This window comes from Mytilus edulis, chromosome 11 (genome assembly GCF_963676685.1).
Source record: "Mytilus edulis chromosome 11, xbMytEdul2.2, whole genome shotgun sequence".
NCBI classification, from domain to species: Eukaryota; Metazoa; Mollusca; class Bivalvia; order Mytilida; family Mytilidae; genus Mytilus; species Mytilus edulis.
Window position 1 is genome coordinate 41,604,926 of NC_092354.1, and position 25,062 is coordinate 41,629,987.

Sequence of the window (25,062 nt, forward strand, 5' to 3'; positions counted from 1 at the left end):
GCACTCTAACTTTAGTAAAGGTGAATGGAAATCTATGAAATTTTAACACAAGGTTTATGACCACAAAAGGAAGGTTGGTATTGATTTTGGGAGTTTTGGTCCCAACATTTTAGGAATTAGGGGCCAAAAAGGGCCCAAATAAGCATTTTCTTGGTTTTCGCACTATAACTTTAGTTTAAGTAAATAGAAATCTATGAAATTTTGACACAAGGTTTATAACCACAAAAGAACGGTTGGGATTGATTTTGGGAGTTTTGGTTTCAACAGTTTAGGAATTAGGGGCCAAAAAAGGGCCCAAATAAGCATTATTCTTGGTATTCGCACAATAACTTTAGTTTAAGTAAATAGAAATCAATGAAATTTAAACACAATGTTAATGACTACAAAAGGAAGGTTGGTATTGATTTTGGGAGTTTAGGTCCCAACAGTTTAGGAATTAGGGGCCAAAAAGGGACCCAAATAAGCATTTTTCTTGGTTTTCGCACCATAATGTTAGTATAAGTAAATAGAAATCTATGAAATTTAAACACAAGGTTTATGACCATAAAAAGAAGGTTGGTATTGATTTTGGGAGTTTTGGTCCCAACAGAATAAGGGGCCCAAAGGGTCCAAAATTAAACTTTGTTTGATTTCATCAAAATTGAATAATTGGGGTTCTATGATATGCCGAATCTAACTGTCATGACTGTTTTTGTAGATTCTTAACTTTTGGTCCCTTTTCAAATTGGTCTACATTAAGGTCCAAAGGGTCCAAAATTAAACTTAGTCTGATTTTAACAAAAATTGAAATCTTGGGGTTCTTTGATATGCTGAATCCAAAAATGTACTTAGATTTTTTATTATGGGCCCAGTTTTCAAGTTGGTCCAAATCAGGATCTAAAATTATTATATTAAGTATTGTGCAATAGCAAGTCTTTTCAATTGCACAGTATTGCGCAATGGCAAGAAATATCTAATTGCACAATATTGTGAAATAGCAAATTTTTTTTTAATTAGAGTTATCTTTCTTTGTCCAGAATAGTAAGCAAGAAATATCTAATTGCAAAATATTGTGCAATAGCAAGATTTTTTTTTAATTGGAGTTATCTTTCTTTGTCCAGAATCAACTTAAATCTTTGTTATATACAATATACAATGTATATTAACTTTTTACTACCAACTGATAAATTAAAATAATCTTTACCATTCAGTGATAACAAGCAGTTTTTTTACATCTTAATATTTTATGATGTATTTAAATGAGTAGTTATTGTTGCAAACTCCATTAGAAATTTTAATTGAGATTAGTTTTGGAATAAGGGAAAGGGGGATGTGATTAAAAAAATTGGGTTCAATTTTTCTCATTTGAAATTTCATAAATAAAAAAGAAAATTTCTTCAAACATTTTTTTGAGAGGATTAATATTCAACAGCATAGAGAATTGCTCTAAGAGAAAACAAAAATTTTAAGTTCATTAGAACACATTCATTCTGTGTCAGAAACCTATGCTGTGTCAACTATTTAATCACAATCCAAATTTAGAGCTGAATCCAGCTTGAATGTTGTGTCCATACTTGCCCCAACCGTTCAGGGTTCAACCTCTGCGGTCGTATAAAGCTACGCCATGCGGAGCATCTGGTTATCAATTCTTTACGAATTTTAGGAATATGGACATGCAAAACAAATTCTGAACATACTGAACATGGGAGTGTAATTGTATGATAAGGTTGATACTCGCTTAATTAAACTGTACCACAGTCAATGTTTATCAGTGTAAGCCCTGTAATTGTTTAATGCTCTCATTTAAATAAAGGCAATAATAGTATATCGCTGTTCGAAAGTCATAAATTGATTAAGGGAAAACAAATCCGAGGTAAACACATCAACAATAATATGAAAACAACGAAACAACATTTAAACACTGAAATGCTACAAAAACAAATGCCAACATACATGGAAACGGACTGATTGATAACAAATGCCATATTCCTGACTTGGTACAAGACATTTTAAGAAAAACATGGTGAATTGAGCCTGTTTTATGGTTTTAGCCAAAACCTCCTGCTTATATGGCAATGTTAAAAATAACGCTAAAACGAAAACTTTGCAAAGGTTTACCTAGTTTTGGTTAGTCAAAACATGTGTAATGCAAACTGAAATCAGTATTGATATACCTGTTACTGTTACTTTTATCGGTTTAACATTGTTACTGGTCATGGATCAGTCTTTCAGCATTTATTTATTAGTCTCTCTTAGACGTTCTTACAGCATGGAAGACAACTACGTCAATGTATTAGTGATTTACAATAATTCAAAATGTTTCTCTGTCTAGATGCCATGTATCTGCATTTTCTCTTTAAAAGTATTCAAATTATTTTGTGTTATAATTTCAAACCCTTAAGAGCTAGAGGCGAAAGATATACCAAAAGAGGGACATTCAAACTAAAAAAAAGGTCAAAAATAAATTGACAACGCAACACAAAGGCTAAAAAAGAAACTACACAAAACACTGCATAAAATATGAAAGACTTAGCAACACGAACCCCAGCAAAAACTAGGGATAATTGTAGTTTAACAGGCCTGTTTAAATATATATGGTATATTTTATATGGTATATTTTTTTACTCAGGTTTGGCAATCTTATTTGTGGTACTGGTACAATATGCATCTTTGACTTCATAACTCACAGTTGAACATCTTGTATCTTACGCTGCCGAGGACTACTATTATTTTAAATCAGATAATAAACTTTCCAAGAAAATATACTACGGTAATATATGCAATGACAATAAACGAATCGATTCCGAACATTAATAAGAGTTTTACAATGGTATGAATGTATATTTAGAAAATTGTCATTGTTTCCTGTTATTGATAAATTACAATATAATATCATTCACTGACAATCCTACGTGACAAATATTGCCATGGGATAGAATTTGTTTAATAATTCATAGAAATCTTTCATCTGCATGAATTCAATGTGAACAACTTTGTTTTAACTTTGAAAGCAAATGAGTTTCTATGTAGGTTTATTTGAAGACATTTTTTAAACAAACAAATGCTAACACAACACATTAAAATAACATATTAATTGATTTCTATGAAATGATATTGCAATTAAAAAAAAAATTACATTAAAAATCGGTCATTTGTTTTGATAATGTAGAAACACTAATGAAACTTAGAATTGAAGTCCGCTGTTTCTACATTATCAAAACAAATGACCGATCTAGAATACAGATTAGAACAAAAGATATCACAAAAACTGATGATTCCTGTTGATACAAAGATAGAAAATCAAATTGCAATATATTATCACAGACATAAGCGTATGAAATATCCCCTCATCGAGTCATGTCCTTTTTTTTTATTATAATCAATGTATTTTTGGATTGCCATATTACACAACTTGATTTCATATGTACTTTGTTCATACTTTATACGAGAAAATCAATTACCAGATTAGAAATAGACACCAGAAACAATATCTAACACATTCAACTTAGGTTTTGTATGATCAATTTATATTCATTGCTATGCAATTGCTTGAAAATATAATACATTGTTTGAAGTTGACGTTTAAGGTAGATCATCGGTATATTTTTCCTCAGATAGAATTTTCTTATACTTTGCCAAAATGAAGATTTTACTATGCTTTTTTCAAAAATATAATAAAAAGTATGGGTCATCGTGCTATTTTTCAAGCTACGAGTCGTTTACACATTTTTGTGCATAAAAAGAAATCAATGAGATAGAATTTTGAAATAAAATACGAGAAGATTGGTTTAATAATATTTTTTAAGAAAATAAAAAGCAAAAATGGTGTCACCGAACTTGTTTTCTTGCTACAAGTAAAAAATAGAAATTTCCCTATCTGTCCAGTATAAATTTTGTACTAAAAGAGTTATCTCCCCTCAAATGGCTAATTTGAAAAATTGATTTTAAAAACACTAATATTTGGTATTTGTTCAAACACTTTCGATAATGCAATGACTCACTAAGTTTTCCTTATATAAATAAACAGTTTAACCAGTAAATTGCTAATCTGTCTCCAAATTTGCAGATTTGGGCAAAGAACTAGACCGAATATGTACTGTTTTTGTACAATTCAAGGTGGCGGTATACCATGAATCTACCTTAAACATATATTTATGTTATAGTAATCTTGTGTGTTATAATGTAAAAATAAAAGAAAATTATTCAGATGGACTGTATAGCCAATTGGATTAATATACAGACCAAGAATAGTTGTTAAGTACAATAGATGAGCTATCTCAATCATAAATTTCCAATACTTCTTCCTCATTCCTCAATAACTATCTCCAATCTCTTTAAGATAAACATTGGTTATCTTTCTAAAATATCTGCAGTTATATAAATAACAAATATGCAACAGTTCTTTAGCATGTTTTTGTTGTCCAACACCACTGCTTTGGAAGATTAAAATATGATTGAAACTATACACACAATTCTTCCAATCTTTCCATCAGTGATTTTAGATCACTTTGATTTATATTCTGCCTGAATAATGTTTTTTTTTTGTATTCATTATGGTAAAATGTTCCTGTTCCTGTTTGTCAATCTTATTAATGGTAGCATTTGTATTTTTGGATTGATTACAGACAGTTTATAGTAATTGAATAAACTTTAAATTGTATGCGACTGTCGTACAAGTGAGAGGTGTAGCTTGCAATATTCCGTATCAAGTTAAAAAAATAACAGACGATGGTCTTGAAAGAGGGGCGAAGGATACCAGAGGGACATTCAAACTTATAAATCAAAAACAAACTGACAACACCATGGTTAAAAATGAATAAAACAAACAGACAATTAATAGTATATAAAACATAACAAACAAAAATAAAGACAAAGCAACGTGAACCCCACCAAAAACTGGGAGTGATCTCAGCTAGGTGCTCGGGGAGGGTAAGAAGATCCCACTCCACGAGTGGCACCCGTATAGTATAGATTCTAGGTACTGACGTTATTTATCTTCTTATTAACGTGTTAAAGTATTTTTTATTTTTACTTTGTAAATTATTTGTTTTACCGTTTAGTCTATATTTGGTAATAACTATTTCAGGTGGCTCGGTACTTCTACATCCCGTCATTGTGTTATTTTGCTATGGTAAATTTTTGTATTCTTGTCTTTCGTATTGCTAATGTGCTTTGTTTTTATGCCTTATTATGTTGGGTTTTTTTTGTTGCATATTTTTATGTTTTTATAGTAAATAAGATAATAACACAATGTTGACTGCTGTACTCTTATTTTTTGACATATTTATTTATTTGACATATTTACCTAGTGTGTCTGTTTGTTTTGTTCACACAGCGTTGTCAATATAAAGGAATTTTATGCGCCTGTCATACAATTGAGAGTTTCATTTTCTACATACGGAAATGCCTGTAACAAGTTAGGAATATGACAGCTGGTGTTTTTCCCTTTTGTTTGATGTGTTTGAACTTTTGAATTTGCCATTTGATACGGACTGTCGGTTTAGAATTTGCCATTTGATACGGGACTGTCGGTTTAGAATTTGCCATTTGATACGGGACTGTCGGTTTAGAATTTGCCATTTGATACGGGACTGTCGGTTTAGAATTTTCCTTTGAGTTTGGTATTTTTTCCATTCTACTTTTTAAAAGGGAAGCATAAATACGGTATTAATTCCAATGACAATAAATATAACGATTCGTAAATAGACAAGATTTTTATAGTTGTATGAACATATGTTTTAAAAAGTTTCCTTGTTTTTTGTTTATTGATGATTTTTAATTATTTTGTTTGTATAGAATTGCTTGTGACAAATATCGCAAAAGAATCAAATTTGTTTAATTATTCATATACTTATTTTCTGACATCTTTCAATTGCCGGATGCGATTGTTTAATTTTGATCAATAAGTATGCAGTTAAATGAGATAAGTATGTACTTTTATTTCAAAACGTTGTTAAAATGGATAATAAAAAGACGCATTTAAATTAAATTACTGATTAATGAAAAATGAAATTGAAAATTGAAAATTATAAAAAAATCTAAATTACATTCCTTTGATTTTATCAAGTGGTAATATTGTATCAAAGAACTAAGGTTATGAAATATGACTTTCAAATGCCTGTTTTGATTTTAATGTATAATTAAATTGCAATCTCTTCATCTTTCATATGAACTTTTATTCACATTGGGTACGCAAAATCAACTAACTAAGTTGAAACAAACAGCCTTGGTTTCGTATGGCCAATTTATTAAAAAAAAAATGAAACCACTCGTTAAATAGTTCCATGCATACGAAGCGCTTTTCTGGATTTACTACATCAGGAACGCTCAAAGTTGAATATTTGAAAGCCGAGGATATATAAGTACCGAAACAGACGAAAAGCTTTACGATAAGAAAGACCTTAAAAAAATTATTCAAATCCATCTAGTAGTAATACCACCATTGATTTCCCCTATTAGTCTTTGTTAAATTTGCACTTTTCAATACATTGTCCAGAATTTATCTTATCTTTGTATCAAATAAAAAATACGTACTATGAGTTGGTGGTATTACACTTAAAAGATCAACTTTGCCTGAGGAAGTTGAAACCTTAGTTTCAAAATAATTTCAAAATTTATAAACGGGCAATTTTAGAAAGATTTGAGTTCCGAAGTACTGACTCATGGACTGATGATACCCTCGGGGAATGATAGTCCATCAGCAGAGGTATCGACTCAATGCTGTAAAAAATGAAAAGAACACGTTAAATAATTTCATGTGTTCTAAGCGATTTTCTGGAATTACCTGCATCAGGAACGCTCAAAGCCGAATATTTGAAAACCGATTATGTATAATTACCGATGAAAGTGTAGCATCACTGAAGAGACATTTATTGTCGAAATGCGCATCTGTTGCAGAAAAATGTGTGTTCAAATAAATATACTGTCGTTGAATTCTAGGAAGAAAAACTTTTATCGTAGCAAATAATCATTTCATCACATACTTTAAAATGACTAATTTTAGAGTACACTTTGATTAGGTGCTCAGGTTAACTTGATTAATTCTTAATAATTCACACTGATATAACCAATTATTCTGAACATGGCACGTGTTTCATGAATTGCATACCTTTCCAATCCTTCATCTCCTGCAACTTCTGCTATCAAATAAATCGTAATGAAATAAGATTATAAATGGTCATTTCTTAAAGATTATAAATGGTCATTTCTTAAAGATTATAAATGGTCATTTCTTAAAGATTATAAATGGCCATTTCTTAAAGATTATAAATGGCCATTTCTTAAAGATTATAAATGGCCATTTCTTAAAGATTATAAATGGTCATTTCTTAAAGATTATAAATGGTCATTTCTTAAAGATTATAAATGGTCATTTCTTAAAGATTATAAATGGTCATTTCTCAAAGATTATAAATGGTCATTTCTTAAAGATTATAAATGGCCATTTCTTAAAGATTATAAATGGCCATTTCTTAAAGATTATAAATGGTCATTTCTTAAAGATTATAAATGGTCATTTCTTAAAGATTATAAATGGTCATTTCTTAAAGATTATAAATGGTCATTTCTTAAAGATTATAAATGGTCATTTCTTAAAGATTATAAATGGCCATTTCTTAAAGATTATAAATGGCCATTTCTTAAAGATTATAAATGGTCATTTCTTAAAGATTATAAATGGTCATTTCTTAAAGATTATAAATGGTCATTTCTTAAAGATTATAAATGGTCATTTCTTAAAGATTATAAATGGTCATTTCTTAAAGATTATAAATGGTAATTACTTTTGAAAGTTTGTACCATACCTGCAAATAAGTATGTTTTGACAACCTGTTTATTATGTTTCCTGAATATTAAAATGTTTTTCTTCACAAGCCTGACTCATCAGCTTTCAGCGTTCCTGATGAAGGTAAATTCAGAAAAGCGCTTCGGACACATCGGCTTTGAGCGTTCCTGAGATAGGTAAATTCAGAAAAGCGCCTCGGACGCATATATTTATAACGTGTTGTTTTAATTTTTTTCAACCGTTTTGAGGATGCGTCACTAGCACTTTTTAATATTATCATTAAACAGGAACGATAACCTGAAACATTTTAATGGAAAATATGTATAAAAACCTGAATACTCGAGGAACTTTGTCAAGGGACCTCGCAGAAGAATAGTCAAATTCATTAAATGCCAACTTTGCCTGAGGGAGTTGTAAAACTCTACAAAGTCGCGCATGTACAAAAGTAGACTAACACTGAATTATTACATCCTTGGGATCTGACATCAGCTTAATTATCAAAAATGTGTACCGCCTTTTTGAGGTTATTTCGATTACACAGACAAAAATACAGTCAGTCCATATTGATCTTATTCTAAATCCCATTGGACGAATTTAATCATGAAAAAAGTTGCTATCGTCACAGTCACATGACAAAATTACGTTGATAGGCTGAAAATTTAACAAAACACCCAATTGGAATTGAAAAATACCTTTGTAATCATTTAAACACATTCGATCTAAATAGTAGAAGATAGTTATCTAAGTATATTGTTTGACTAGACAATCCAAAAGATTCCATATAGTGCCTTGGGTAATCAAAAATACATTTACTCTGGATGACGTTATAATTTCAAAACATATATTAGCTTCTTTCGGAATAATTTATACAGTTTAGTAGTATATTTCGACGACAGTTTTATACATTTATATGTGCTGAAGCTATTTCCATGAATTAGATATTTAAATAATCGTTTTAAAACAACCTACACTTAAAAAAATCTATAGCACGTTTTGCATTTTTAATTCGTTTTAACGTTATTTCAGTGTTTTTAGGTTCCCATCCGTAAAAAAGACGCAATCTAAATTCAAGTAATTAAACGACGTTATGAATCGGTGTCACGATTATTTTAAATAAATTAAAATACGAAAGCGAGGTTCTGTCATCTTCATGAATTGCAAGATATAGACAACACAGAGAAACACATAACATCAGTGATTGAAGTTCACTGTATAAGTATGGACAAATTAAATCTTTACTTATTTTTATTTATTTCTATTTTCAAACAATACGCATGTGTATTAGAAGAATTTTGCGACAAAGACGATTTTGAATGTCAACGTCAAAACGATGTAACCAAATTAGGAACCCTTCAACATGGTAAAAGTCAAGAACACAATATATTACGCCGTGTTCAACGTGTCGGTATGCATGAGTGTGTAACAGAATGCTTGGTGACGTCACAGTGCATCGCAATAAACTATCGAAAAGATTGGAAGCTATGTGATCTACTCGGAGAAATACCTAGAGGCAAAAAGCTGAGGGATGAGTCTGGAAGTACCTTTAGTAAAATATCAACATGGCCTAAGGTATGTACACATCGTAATTAAGAATCGCTGTTGCTACATATTGAGTAGGTTTGCCTCATTTTAAGCAGCAAATGAGATCATACCGGTTTTTGGTATAGTTCGTGTTGGTCAATTTATAGTTTTCTAAATTGTGTTGTGTGTACTGTTGTTTGCCTTTTGTCAGTTTTAATTTTTTTGTAATGGCAATGTCTTTTTTTTTTGACTAATGAGTTTGTATATCCCTTTGGTAACAATACAAAAAGGCACGAAACCAGTTGCATCAACATATAAACATCAACATTTCATTTACATCTAGATTATAAACATAAGCCAATGACATGCATAAATACTATATGAATAATTTATTTCTGTTGATTTAACAGTGACAAGTTTCAAATTGCTAACTGATAAGGATTGATAAAAGCCACTCAAGGTTTTGGTAATCGTATCTCAAAAGGTTAATAAAAGCAACTTGAGGTTTTGGCAATTGTTTCTCAAAAGGTTGATAAAAGCCACTAAAGGTTTTGACAATTTCATCAATAGATGTAGCTAACATATTTCTATGCAATACTAATGCGTCGCAGAAATACGACGATATGAAAACATGAAAAGCAGGAAGTGTTAACCCTTCTGATGCACATATTTTAATTCCTGTCTTTTGGGTAGGTGTATCTTAAGTATTTCATATTACCCTATTTGGTCTGTTATTGTTGCTCACACAATATTGTCAATGTAATTGAACTCTATACAACTATTAAACAAGTTGGAAGTTTATCAAGTTAAAACCCGGGTAAAATCCCTTTACAAAGACATGTGGTTCTTCTCCACTTCTTCCGTTGGTTTATACGTTTTTGGTTTTGTAGGTTTTTATAGACCACCATGCCTTATAGTTCGTTTTCATGTTATATTTTTTTTATAATACTGTACACTTTAAAGTTATTGGTGCTTCTATTATTGACATTTTTGAACAATCGATATATGCTAGATTAGTTTTTGCATACAGATGTATATATGAATCAAATGTCAGAATCCGTGTTCTTATAAATGCAGTAGTTACCCAGTCGCATTTTTTGAATTATTTGAAACCTCGCAATTATTTCTGAAATTACAGTTCTCAATCTAATTTCTAGTGCAATTTTTTTTTTATTATTGTTGTTGCTTATCACTCCGTTTACACTTTGTTTACAGGGACTTACGTCCTATAGTAAGGTCATGTAACGATGCATATCCAAAGTTGATACCATGCCATCTTAGTTCACCCTAGAAATCATAAGAAGTTTTGTGAAACGATAGGTAAAGAAGATCTGCAAATATCTGACATTAAACAATGAATGGTTCATTTTGAACCGGATATGAACTTCTTCACTTTGTAGATCGACGGATTATTTGCCGATTAACAATCTAAAAGACCACAGGATATTTCAATTGTGCGTAACTAAAAACAAACACAAAAAAAAAAAAAAACGTGACGTCATTGGTTGTATTTTTGTAGCCATTCTCAATGTTATGGTGCAGGCTTTTTGAAAATATAAAAAAACCCGCTTAAAACAAATTGAAAATGAAAATTAAAGGTCATATGAAAAATATTATTTTTAGTCCCTTGCCGGAAGATGTGCAGACCATACGTGTGATGTTGGAAACAAATGTGAGAAACAGCAAAATGGTGGTTTATCCTGTTTACCTGCGTGTAAGAAGATTATATTTTAGTTTGTTAGATGGACTTGCACAGCAATGTATTGATTGATTGATATATGTCTTATTGATGTGTTAAATATATATTTATAGTTAACTTTAATCAAATTGAGGATGAAAATGCGAAATGTTTCAAACATACAACAACCCGCTCAAAGAGCAGAAAAAAACCGAAGTCCAACAATGAGAATATAAAATCACGCAGCTGGAGGCGGGCTTCCGCTGACCCATGAACAAAAATGTGTACTAGTTCAGTGAAAATTGACGTCATACTTAACTCCAAAAAATATAAATGAATTAAAATTTAAAAAAAAAAAAAAAAGACATACAATGATCAGAGACTCCTGTCTATTGACAGGCGCAAAAATGAGATATCTGCTACAAGGAAAATGATTCATTGCATTGGCAGGTTGAATTTTGAAATGAAAAAGGGTGAATATTGAATTATTTTGTTACTAGTATATTGAATTAAAGTCTTATATTGAAATGTCAAATGTTCTTTAAAAGTATTTTACTTCTGACATAGATGACACACATGTAAATGCGTCATGATGATGATAATAATAATAATAATAATAATAATAATAATAATAATAATAATAATAATAATAATAATAATAATAATAATAATGTTCACCCTCATCACCTTTAACATGAAAAAAGCCGTATCATATAATCGGCTATAAAAGACATAAAAAAGCCTAACTCAAATACTTTTTTATCGTCTCAATTTGGTTCGTGGAATCTAATATTCTAATTCGAGAAACCAGTCAGATGTACTGAAAAAGGGAAACTTTTTTTTCTATCAGGATGACTGATTTGTAATTCTCCTTCAAATCACATGAATGATAAGAAACGTCTTAAATGTTCGTAAATGGTTGAGGCCAAATTTTAAATCTATAAAAAAAGTATTGTGCCATTTAAATTTTGCTACCTTCAAGTAATCTTATATTCCAATTTGACTTGATAAACTAGTAAACCAAAAAAAATCTAGAGGTTGAATATCTTATTAGTGTGATTGTATACTATTTACTAGGTTTTTTTTCGATTTATGTGACTGACTGTTCCTCTGGTATCTTCCGTCCCTCTTTTACCTAACTGTAAAAGTAGGATTCTATTTATCTAACTTATTCAACATATATTGCATGTAAAAAAAATATTTTTCTTTATGTACATATTTAAATAAATTAAACAAAAGTGTTTTTTATTTTACCTGGAAGAATACAAGATCATACAAGAAGTTCTGTTGACACACTGCAATCGTCAAATTAAAGTTTTACCATTTTCCCTTGTTTGGAAGGTAATATTATACCTCATTGGATTATCTTTATAAACACAGAGTGTTTTGCACTAAAATGTCTAAATCAATTGAGTACATACTATGGACGTTGAACGTTATGGCATATCTATTTTACACATGACAACGGGTGTTTTCAAATTGTCGTAAATATAACCCCGCTGCCCTTTCCTAATGTGACCTACCAAGTTAAAAATAAAACATATTCAGATTTCAAATGTGCAGAAGCCTGGACCATTCCAAAAAGAATAACAAAGGTGTAATCAATGATTTTGTTATATAAAGATTAATAAATATTTTCTTTTTAGATTGCGAGGAATCTGCTCCAGATATAAAAAATGCAGCCTGCATAGAACACTTTGGAATGTATAAAAATCTAGGAACAGCCAACCTTTTTCAATGTAATTCAGATTTTACCATGAGAGGGAATCCATTTCTAGTATGTAAAGACAATGGGGAATGGAAGAGTTTGTTTTGCTGCCTCCCAAATAACAAAGGTAAAGTAGTTATAAAACAAAATCATAAAGATATATGTTATATCTGTTTATTTATTAACAGAAGCTGCTGGGGAATAAGCATTACAAAAGATGTGCGAAAGATAACAGAGGGACAGTCACACTAATAGATAGAAAATAAACTGACAACGCCATGACTATAGAATAAAAAGGCAAACAGACAAATAATAGTACACAATACACATCATAAAAAACTAAAGACTTATCACTACGAACCCCACCAAAAAACCGGGGGTGATCTCAGGTGCTCTTGTAGGGTAGACATATCCTGCTCCACATGTGGCACCCGTCGTGTTGCTCATGGTATTACAAACCTTGAAAATAGTCTAAATTCGGTAGGTGACATTTGTGGTATAAAGGGATATAAAATTGGTATGAAAATGTTGTTATATCTTTATTCGAACTGTTATAATCTGAGCTAGTAAGTTAAGAATCTACATTTTGGATAGTTATGAAGCAAGTAATATTTTGATCTATTTACCATGTAATTCGTTTGAAGACGAGCAGCAATCAAACAATCAGGTTAATAGATGTTTTCTAGCTCGTTGCATATGTTATTATGTTATCCTAACAATTAATGTGTTGTTCAAAATGAAAAAAAAAGAACCGTTACACAAAAATAAAAAGCCAACGATACACACTAAAGTCAAACGAATTTACAACGGTCCGCAAGAAAATACACTCTAATATTAAATAAATAAACATGACCCTAAAAAATAATTTAAGGCCATTGCATAGGAACACGACGATGCCACATGTGGTTCAGAATATGGCTGCGTCTGGCGTATATATAAAATTTAGTCCTGGTAAACATGATGAGTTTATTTACCTTAGAAAGGAAGACCTGAGAACATCACCGGTTTTTGGTGGGATTCGTGTCTCTCAGTCTTTAGTTTCTTTGTTGCGATTTATATACTGTTAATTGTTCTTCTTTTTCCATGTATGTCAGTTTATTTTTTACTTTTGAGTATGAATGTCCCTTTAGTAGATTTCGACTATGTTAAACAACTAACAGTACACGTTCCATTAAAACTCCCGTAATACAACACATGTATCATTGACCTAGAATTTATATTTTTAGTGCCACATGATTGTAGTGACATACCATCTGATTGTACTTCTGGGATATATAGAATAAGTCCTAAAGGTACGAGTGAGTTTGATGTGTTCTGTGATATGGAGACAGCAGGAGGGGGATGGACTGTAAGTATCAGCATAGCGATATCAGACCTCACAATAAGAACATGATTAAAACCAAATGGAAGCTCGGGTACTCAAACACACCCTCTGTTAGTGAGATCTGCCGTGTTGCTTTGCTTAAAATCCGACAGGTTGTCATTACTAAAGGTTCAAAACATCGCATATTACTAAATGTTTGTTACAAACAGTAGTGAGACATCAAGTTTACACAATCATTACATGCGAATTCTATAACCATAAAAAGCAAATGTGAAGTTGGAAATGAAATTAAACATGGTTTTTTTCTCGGCAGAATTCATCATATCCTTGTCCTGTTTAATTATCGATGTATGTTTTCAGCAAGTACTTCTAGGTAAAATATAAGTGAATATGCGAATATTTAGATGCTATATGTAAAGGAATATTATCAAAAGCGTTTGAAAGTTTAAAGAGAAATATTTGCATAAGTATATAGGATGATGCAGGATTATTTGTTATTAATCATTAAATCTACTTATTTGTCTGGTAATGATGATGTAACTTTTTTTTTCTGATTTGCTTAAATATTCAATATTATTGCATAGCAATCAGGGATGGGGTAATTGAAAATGTAATGGTAATTAAGTGTAATGCATTACAATTTTCCATGTAATTGAATGTAATGTGTAATTGAGCATTTTTTTAATTACTTGTAATGGTAATTTATAATTAATTACAATGAAAAAAGCATGTAATGCTCAACTACTTTTGAATTACATTTGAATTACATGTACTTTTATGGTGTGAATGATAAGGATTTATGTTTAATAATATAAATTGTAAAAGTATATTTATTTTTCAAATATTGATATCACATACTTTCTGTAATTTAATCTAAAGTTTGTATATTACTTATTTGATCAACAGAATTTTTTCTGAATAGTCTTATGATTTGAAAAATTACATATGTTTTTAAGAAAGATCTTTAACTAAATAGATTGAAAAGTAATAAATCACCATGTTAAACAAAAACAAAAATATGTGTGAAAAATCTTTATGATAGTTCATTCAGAATTTTGTCAAATTAGTATACACAAAAGGATTATAGAGATAAAAATTAACAGCTGTAAAAACAAACAGCAATTAATCAGATTAAAATGTCCAGGGGCAATGCCACTATTACATGTATTTTATCTAATTAGCAAAATATTGCTAAGATATAGACATTATACATTGTTTGTACTAAAAAGTATTTTTAATGTTGTGACAAGCATACCTTTTAATAATTATTAAGTGATTTTTTTTAATTTATTTATAATTTCTTTATTCATGATACGTTTTATTTAAATAACTTCATTTCTGAGATGTCAAAATACCCCTTAATGTATTGGCAAGTTAATAGGAAATAATTTCCTCTTCTATCAACACATCTACTGATTATGGAAGTATAATACCTCCATGTTCTAATCAAGCGATATATGCCACATTAGCTCCTATAGAAATACTTTTGAGAATGGCTGTCAAAGTGTACAGACCAGAGAGATGCAGACTAAATGACAAAACATTAAAACTACTCAATGCTTAAACTATGTTTACATGAATATTTTACACATACATTATACATACATGTATAATATTAGTTAACAAATATTGTGATGAAATGTAATGTGTAATTTAATTAATTACTTTAGTAAAGTAATTGTAATTTAATTAATTACATTTCAAAAACTGTGTAATGTGTAATTAGTGTAATTGACCGTTTTTGCAATGTAATGTGTAATTTAATTAATTACGTTCCAATGTAATTGACCCCAAGTCTGATAGCAATATAATATTTCCCACAGAAAGTAACAAAAAGTTAGCGTGCAATAAATTTCAATAGTGCACTAGTGCAATAAATCTTCAAAATTCATGATGTCACCAACGACAAAATCTTAGTTTAAACCAATTTTTACTTTTAAATAGTATATTGCTATACAATAAAAGGGTTATTTCATGAATACTGGTGAATATTGTCCCTCGTAGAACATATATTGCACTCGCAAGCTCGTGCAATATAAAATTCTACTCGCAAGCTCGTGCAATATAAAATTCTACTCGGGACAATATTCCCCAATATTCATGCAATAACCCTATATTATTTAAGATACCTGACATATTTAAGTTTTTCAAATAACAAAACTAAGTAAAATATTTCATTTATAACAGGTGTTTCAGAGGAGACTAGATAATTCTACGAATTTCTATAGGGGATGGTCTACCTATCAAAATGGATTTGGAAACCTGCAGCGGGAATTTTGGTTAGGTATGTACGCTGAAGAAACACAATTTCCAATTTTTTAATCTATAATAATTTTTTGAAACATTCAAATGCGAACAACAATACCATTTAATTTCTAACACTGATAATTCGCTGTTTCAGAATCTAATGCATTCTGGGTAATATTTTCAAAAGCGTACTCCAAAGCATCGTGATTGGTTAAAAACGTCGTAAACAAGGGAAATTCAACCAATGACGTGACGTTATTTTAATTTTGGGTTACAAACAATTGAATTACCCACAGTACTTTAGTTTATGAAACGGCCAATTGAAAAAACAGTCATTTCTTATTGATGAAATCAAACTATTTTAACAAAAGTAGACAGAGTGTTGTTTGTTAAAGTAAATTGTAATTGGTAACCTTTATGATAAAAAAAAATTGTCACACATGATCTGATAATGTTTAAACAACATGAACAATATCTTCATTAAATATTCATAAATATGGGGATATATGGAACAAGGCAAATTTATTATTCAAATTTTTCATTCAGAGCTTAACAGTCGTTGGCAATCGTGAACTGATGGCTTACTGTATTATTCAGTGTTCATGACAAATATATTGACAAAAGCCTACTGTTTAAACTTGTATTTTGAAATTAGACACTCAAAGGAATACATGGCAAATGACTGGCTCACACGATTTTATTAAAGAATATCAAAGAGGAAAAGGTCTTCGATAAAAATAAATTCTTTTTAAAATGATCGAAGTCAACAACAAATGACATATATCTTGTTAAACCCAGCAATAGCTTTAATCAGATTATTTAAATGTATAAAGAGAGTTTTTGGGATACGATTGCTTTCAAGCAATCTGTAGACTTATACCATTGGCTCAGGGCCATGCCCTCACGTCAACTGTTTTATTCTAAACATTAAGGAACATTTCAGATTCTTATGATTGTCTTGCTTTAAAAGGTAAAAACAAACAAAGGGATTGAACTTAAACAACTTCCCAATAATGTTCTTTTCATAATCGTCATGTTTGATATTTCCCTTGACTTATATGCGTGTTTTTAACAACACGGAATAAGAATTAAGCAGTATTTATATTTAGTGTTTTTATAGATTTAGAAACACGTCAGAGGAAATTCCCCAGTTTTGTTTAAAATGCGAGAGTTCTCTGAATTCCGATACATCTATTTCGTTCATATAAGAACTGAATCGGAGTTGTTCTTATATGTCAACGTTAATATGAAACAGGGACGAAAGATACCAAAGGTACAGTCAAACTCATAAATCGAAAATAAACTGACAACACCATGGCTAAAAGTGAAAAAGACAAACAGACAAACAATAGTACACATGACACATCATAGAAAACTAAAGAATAAACAACACGAACCCCACCAAAACCTAGGGGTGATCTCAGGTGCTCCGGAAGGGTAAGTAGATTCTGCTCAACATGTGGCACCCGTCGTGTTGCTTATGTGATAACAAATCCGGTAAATAGTCTAATTCAGTAGGTCACATTCATGAAAGGGAAGGGGATTGTAGTTACGACGTAAGGAACATATCCGATATCATTTGTGAAACAGTTATACCTTAACGGTCAACCAACTGGTGATGGTTCCGTAAAATGTACGAAGGGATGATTTCAACTTCACCATTTGGAACTCTTGGTTTAATAGCTTCCTTGTGAGCAGAAACCCTCTATCAAGAAAATCATGATAGTAAATGCAAGCACGGGAATATCGTATCAATTGGGAGATATATACCCCGTATGTAGGTGCTGCTGGAATGTTGCTACTTAGAAATGGAAAGTTCACAATTGGAAAGCTGAAATCATCTCTTTTGTCGTAAAGTATTGTTTTCAACCGACCCTCATTGTCAATTTCTAGATGTAAGTCAAGAATGAGGCCGACTTAACTGTATCTGTAGTATCCTTTATCTCTAGTTCGATGGGATAGATGCGTTCCACAGAGTCACCAAATTTTTAATTATCTAGCGAAAGAACATCATCTATATAGCGGAAAGTAGAGTTAAAGGATATCGCTAACTTCTTATCTTTCTTCCTAAAAAGTTCCTGCATGAAGTCAGCCTCATAATAATAAAGAAACAAGTCGGCAAGTAGAGGGGCACAATTTGTTCCCATTGGAATGCCTATAGTCTGTTGAAAAACACGTCCTCCGAACGTAACAAATATGTTGTCAATCAAGAAATCAAGCATCTTGATAATATCAGTTTCAGATGAAACTAATAGTTGATATTGTACTTCCGGAAAGAAATAGAGAACCATCTAGGTCGTTTAATTAACATTTAATATACGTTCTCGCTCCAGGGTTTGTTTAGGTAATTATGCGCATGCGTATAGTTGTCTTGACTTTAAGGGATATTATATTGAATGGTTGCTCTGGATTCCCCACTCAATTGATTAATTTAAAACTCAAAGGACCCTTTCTATATATGTCGGCTATTGAGGGTTATTGTTGTTGCAAAATTTTAAATCATATGCATCATTTAAACTAAAATTAATGTAGTCCACATCTTAAAGGTGTAACTACAACACCCCTTCAGGCGAAATGAAGTCTTGCATATTATAGTTTCGAGTTGTCTCCCTTCCAGAAGTTACTTCCGTCAATTCTGAATAAAAAATTACGATACAACACATCAAGAAAAATTAACTCGTTCTGTCGATAAATGTCGTATTATATTTAAAAACGATCGCTATTTAAACCGAAGAATGTGTACGGAAAGGAGTCATGACCACTGACCCAAAGGAAATTAAATATTTAAAGAGTTAGGAATGGGGTTCCTCCTAGAACTAAGGTAGGAAAATAGGTGATAAGATACGAAGTGTAATACGTACATTACATTTTACATGTGCAGTTGAATTAGTTTTGAAAATAATATTATCCAGCTACATGTATACATGTGTCAATGGGAACAATGGCAATCGTATCCCTCAGATCAATCTGCTTTTTGATTGAATATTGTTCTTAAATTTGACAGCAATTTTAAGCTATCCAACTTATACCTCTTTAAGTCTTTAATTATAACTAAGTGTCAGTTTGGAAGATTTTTTTGCAGCTTTTTATTACGCCATGTACTTACATGTAAACACAAAACGCACACGATTCCACAATAAAATCTGGTGTGATCCGGAAAGATTCGCCACCCGTTGTTTTGCTCGTGTAAGTACAAACCCGGTAAATTCTAATACGGTCAACCAACTCGTAATGGCCTCCGTAAAAATTGTCGACGGTATGACTTCAACTTCACCACTTGGAACGATGGTTTTATAGTTTCCTTGTAAATAGTAACGTTGTTTCAAGAAAATCATGATAGGAACCGCAAGTCCTGTAATATCGTATCATCTTGAAGATATATACTTCACATGCAAACGCTGATGCAAGATGCTACATAGCACATGGAACCTTATCATTGAAACTTTTGTCGTCCAATTTTGTTCTCAACCGACCCTTATTGTCACATTCGAGATACAAGTGAAGCTATGAGGTAAACCTAACTCTTTCAGTAGTATGTTTTATTTCAAATTCGATTGAAAAGATGCGTTCAACATGGTTACCAAACTTTGAAACAATTGTTGAGATAACATTATCTAGTTACCTGAACATAAAGTTAAAACCCTTTCTAAATTACCTGAAATACCCCCGATTTTTGGTGGGGTCCATGCTGGTTAGCCTTTAGTGTTCTATGGCGTGTTTTGTTTGTCTTTTCATCTTTTTTTGGCAAAGGCATAGTTATTTTTTTTAACTTATGAATTTGAATATCTATTTGCTATATTTTGCATCTCTATCTCAAACCATCTATCGCAAAACGTGTCTGTCACGCTTTATCGTGTCCATTTATCTCTAACGGTCCTCAAAACCACATTGTGCCAAATTTTTTCAAACTTCATTTTCATCAAACGTGTATTCGCCCAAAAGTATAAAAACATGAGATTGTGTTTAAATTGAACAACTGCTGTGCCTCTTTTTTTTAACAATAATACGATAATAAGAGTACTGTCTCTGCGTGGCATTTTATAATCAAATCGAAGATTTAACCACTTAAGACAAGGTTTAATGTCCTTATCATATTCTCAACTGGATAAGTTTTCAAACAAAATGTTTGATGAATCACTCTTACAAATAGGCGGACACGTTTTTTTAAAAATTAAGACCTGTTTTCGCGTTTATGAAATTTACACTTTTTGGAGTCCTACAACACCTTTTCGTGTTTCGGCGTACAGTGACTTTATCTGGATGTATTAGCGATTAAACACGTGCGATTTGGAATAACACATTTCTGAATATTATGTATATATATATATATATATATATATATATATATATATATATATATATATATACAGTTGGTTATTACTTCACATGGAACATAATACTGATTATTATATATTGTATGCAGATAACTGTATTGTAATTCTTATAAAAATGGTATTTGTTTTTCTTTAAGGAAACACATATATCAACGAGATATCTTCTAGCGGTAAATACAAACTTTACATTGAACTGGAGGACTTTGATGGAATTAAAAAGTACGCAGAGTATAATCTCTTTAGTGTTGGAGATGCGGCTTCTAACTACATCTTACGTGTCAGTGGATACAATGGATCTAGTACTGCAGGTATAGTATTAGTAATACCAATTAAATTCATTTCTTTTTAACATGATTGGCTCTGTTGAGTGATTTTAAAAATTTCCAATCAGTTTAGACTACGTAATTTCATATATATTGTGTTTATTGATAGGATTTTTTCACGAGTGGTGATATTTGGGAAACATTACATTCAAAAAAGCAATATGCGGTCGGCTTTAATTTAGATTTAAGAGTTAGAGAAGGTCAGAACGTCTTCTTGATAATTCCTTGAATTGCGTTGATAGGTTTTGCTTTGCCTCTAGTGGTAAATGGTTTATGAATATTCAGAACGAGAAACATGGAACAGTGAATATAATTTGTAGACAGTGTTAATTTGGTTGGCCAGGATGAAAGGACAGGAATTAAAACTGCTTTCCAAAGAAGGTTTCTTAAAAGTGTCAAAATTGTTTTTCTAACAGGCCACCTTCGGAACTCTAAGATATTTGTTTTGTTATTTTAAGCGCAGAAACGTGCTTCTATAATTACTACATTTTTATTATTTTACATTCCTTTTCCAACTGGATTTGACTGCGTATTTATACTTTCTATACACCAACTGATTACAATCTTTAGCATGAATTTAACTGCCAGATGGAGGTTGACCATGTGCTCATATCCATGAAAATCGTTGAAGTTAAAGTATTATCGGTGTATCTGAATATTAGGCGATATGGATAAGGGTGCCTGCGAACAGGTCATATTAAAGCCTTCAATAAAAATTGACCATCAATTAATTGCCGAATTCTAGAACCGCCTTTTTTTTATTGTATTATACTTATTTATGTATACACCACCGTATTTCCGATTTTTGTTTTTGAGGATTCGGGATGAATGTCAATCCAGACTATTCGAATACCACCAAATTTATAAAGTATTCGTTACATACTTTATTAAACAAAAACATAACTTTGTATCCATTTGGTTCCAACGAAGCACTTGTCTGGCTTAACCATCATCTGGAACCTTTTAAATTATAAAACTGTAACGTCAATGATATTTAAATAGTGGAATATATGAGGAGCTATGTTACCAGAAGAAATCATTAAAAGAATAGATAAACCATCTGCAATCAGTTTTTTCTGATGAAATCCTAAATAATAATTTTCCAATTGATAATTTCAAGTATACCATACACTAATGTCATAAAGTTGTAGTTTAATTCTACACTGTGAAAAATATTTTCCTTGAAATCTTTATAAAAACCCAACCATTTTTATAGTGTAATATACATAAATATCTAATTTGACAAGTTTGATTAATATTTGCGATTTCATGAAATACTCAATGACGCCAAACAATTATTACATGAATGTCGTGGTATATTTTACAAAATGAACACAATTTTGAAAAGATAAAATACTTGGGTTTTAGTTCTTATTGATATCATTAACTAGGGCTGATAAAGGGTCTGAAATGAAAAATGCCATGTTATAATCTATATATATCAATTTATGCTTATTACAGCCATACAATCTATTTGTCCTCCATGTCTGTGATTTTTGTAAGATTAATATTGCTTGCTGAATGGTCTGACTTACACTTTTAAATACATTTGAATGTTAACCGGACAAAATATTATAACGCGTGCGTTACTGGTGTCAATATGTCAATATGTTTTAAAAATATGCAAACCAATAAAAAAGATATTTAAACAGTTGCAATGAACCCTACACAGAGCGATACCAGTTGGTCAACTATGTAAATTCTTCTGCTATGCATGCATGAACCGTCATTAAAATTTAAGATCGATAATAACAACCGTAAAAGCACAAGAATCATATTAAATATGCAAAACAATAAAAGGTACTGAAGCAATTGCAATGAACTCGAAACGGAGAGCGACCAGAACGGCAACAATGTTCCTTCTTGTATGCACAGAGCACGTCTACTGGACCATTTTATTTGATTTTATTTGCTATTTTTACCTTCGTCTTATTTTATCTAACCCATATTTTAGTTAATTTTTAAAAACTTAAAATAAATCTACGTTTTACCCACTTTTGTAAATACTCCCTATTACACAGTAAGGGGTGTTCCTAAGATAGGAAGCTTATACATAATAACAAAATAAGAAAAGAAAGAAGCCAGAACCACCATGAAATCCGGACTCTTGCATTGACAATGTAGTCGTCTCCTGCTTTGCATTGCCCAACCACCAATCAAATGCAATCAAAATGTCATGGATACTGTCGATAAACTTTAAAAGACCAGATTGTGGAAAATATTCCGATAAGGAATAGGAAACAATTGGCAAAATTGCAGGTAAAACATTTTTTGTTGAACACATTTATATAGCAGTGTAAGTTCTTTAATTGTTATAGATGAAATACAATACGTCATATCTTTTGTAGACGACAGTTTTTCATATCATAACGGCATGGAGTTCAGTACCTTTGACAACGATAATGATAGATGGAAGGGTACGAACTGTGCTATATTGCGAGATGGTGCTTGGTGGTATAATATATGTATAAAGTCAAATCTTAACGGGTTATATCTAGGAGGAAAGACGGATATATTTGGTGATGGAATTGTTTGGACATCATGGCACGGAAAAAAATATTCTCTTAAATCTACAAAAATGATGATAACTAGAAACTAAAGAGCACATTTTTTCCGCAATGGAAATATTTTATGTATATATGATTTATCAGAAAAACACAATACCCACAGTGCATATTAGATAAAGTAGGAAATGATAGTGGAACATTATAAATTTCTTGCGTCCAAATCGCTTTTGTATTTTTGATATGCTTATATATTGTTCATACAGTAACCATTTACGCATTCAATATTTAGTTTGATATAAAACGAGTCAACTATTTCTTTTTTTTTTTCATTTTATTTTGTTTTATTTTCATTTTATTTTTATTATTTTATTTTATTTTATAGTCAACTATGTAAACAACTAATTCCGAATTTCAGAGCTTGTATCTTTTGAAAACAAGCACACATACAGTGCACTTATTTGCCATTTATAAGTACTTTTCTATTTTGAGTTTTGAGGTGGATGATCAGTATATATTTCCTCAGTCAGAATTTTCTTATATTTTTGCTAAAATGTCGATTTTATCATCAAAGTAATAATGGACGCGGGATTTTTGTCAAAAGGACATAAAACATCTGAAAGCCACCAATGGTCATGTTTTTTTTTAAAATAACATAAAAATTATATAATGGGTCACCTTACTCTTTGTTAAGCTACTAGTCGTTCAGATTTGTCCAAACTTACAAAATAATGTTATTCATGAAAAAACAGATTATATATATTTTTGAAATGAAATTTGAGAAAAGTGGTTTGTAGGTTTGTATGCATTTAGAAAATAGAAGGAAAACATGGCGAGACTAAACATATTGTCTTGCTTAAAAAGAGAGCATAAAATTTCTTCAACATGCTTTTTTATTAGCTATTATGAATTTGTGATATCTTTTCTGAAGGGCTAGATAAAACATTGGTTCGAAAAATAATAAATTTATACATAATGCAACAAATCCATCATTTTCTATCAATCAATGATCTTACACAATTTTTGCCAATCAGTCTAAAAAATTGCCGATTTGTGCAAAGAACTACATGTAGACCGATAATTGTGTTCTACCTTTTTTCAATACAAGTCGGCGGTATGCAGTTTATTTGCCTTGAAATACATGTTTATAGGTTTTAGAAACTTTTTATTCTCTGTAATGTGTCTATAAACATGATACTTTTTTGCAAGTGATATATATATATTTGCCATCATCATAATCCCTTGTAAATGCAAAAAAAAAATGATAATGCAAATGAGGAATGTGTTAAAGAGACAACAACCCGACCATAGAGCAGACAACAGCCGAATACCACCAATGGGTCTTCAATTCATCATAGATACCAGGGCTAAAATTGTACACTTGTGCCAAAAGTCTACAAGACTCATCAGTGACACTCGAATCAAAAAATGTTTAAAAGGCCAAATAAATTTACGAAGTTGAAGAGCATTGAGGACTAAAAATTCCTAAAAGTTTTTGCAAATACAGCTAAGGTAATCTATATTTGAGGTAGAAAAGCCTCAGTATTTCAAAAATTCAAAGTTTTGTTAACAGATGGATTATTATCATGAACATATCAATGATTACTCAAGTCAACACAGAAGTGCTGACTACTGGGCTGGTGATACCCTCATGGAAA

At 30.9% G+C, this 25,062-nt stretch overlaps 1 protein-coding gene across 1 annotated transcript; it reads left to right on the plus strand.

Annotated features, from left to right (window-relative positions):
- Positions 1-8,826: 8,826 nt before the first annotated feature.
- LOC139494850 (fibrinogen-like protein 1) lies at positions 8,827-24,787 on the plus strand. The gene is made up of 7 exons (XM_071283011.1): positions 8,827-9,334; positions 10,910-11,000; positions 12,611-12,799; positions 13,899-14,020; positions 16,184-16,280; positions 20,715-20,885; positions 23,249-24,787. Exons 1-7 carry the CDS (start codon positions 8,984-8,986, stop codon positions 23,497-23,499), a joined length of 1,272 nt encoding a protein of 423 aa, XP_071139112.1. The 5' UTR covers positions 8,827-8,983; the 3' UTR covers positions 23,500-24,787.
- The last annotated feature ends 275 nt before the right edge of the window (positions 24,788-25,062 follow it).

Coding starts and splice junctions, on each gene's coding strand:
- LOC139494850 (XM_071283011.1), top strand. CDS start 8,984: ATGGACAAATTAAATCTTTACTTATTTTTATTTATTTCTATTTTCAAA. Junction 9,335..10,909: donor AAATATCAACATGGCCTAAG/GTATGTACACAT, acceptor TATTATTTTTAG/TCCCTTGCCGGAAGATGTGC. Junction 12,800..13,898: donor CTGCCTCCCAAATAACAAAG/GTAAAGTAGTTA, acceptor TTATATTTTTAG/TGCCACATGATTGTAGTGAC.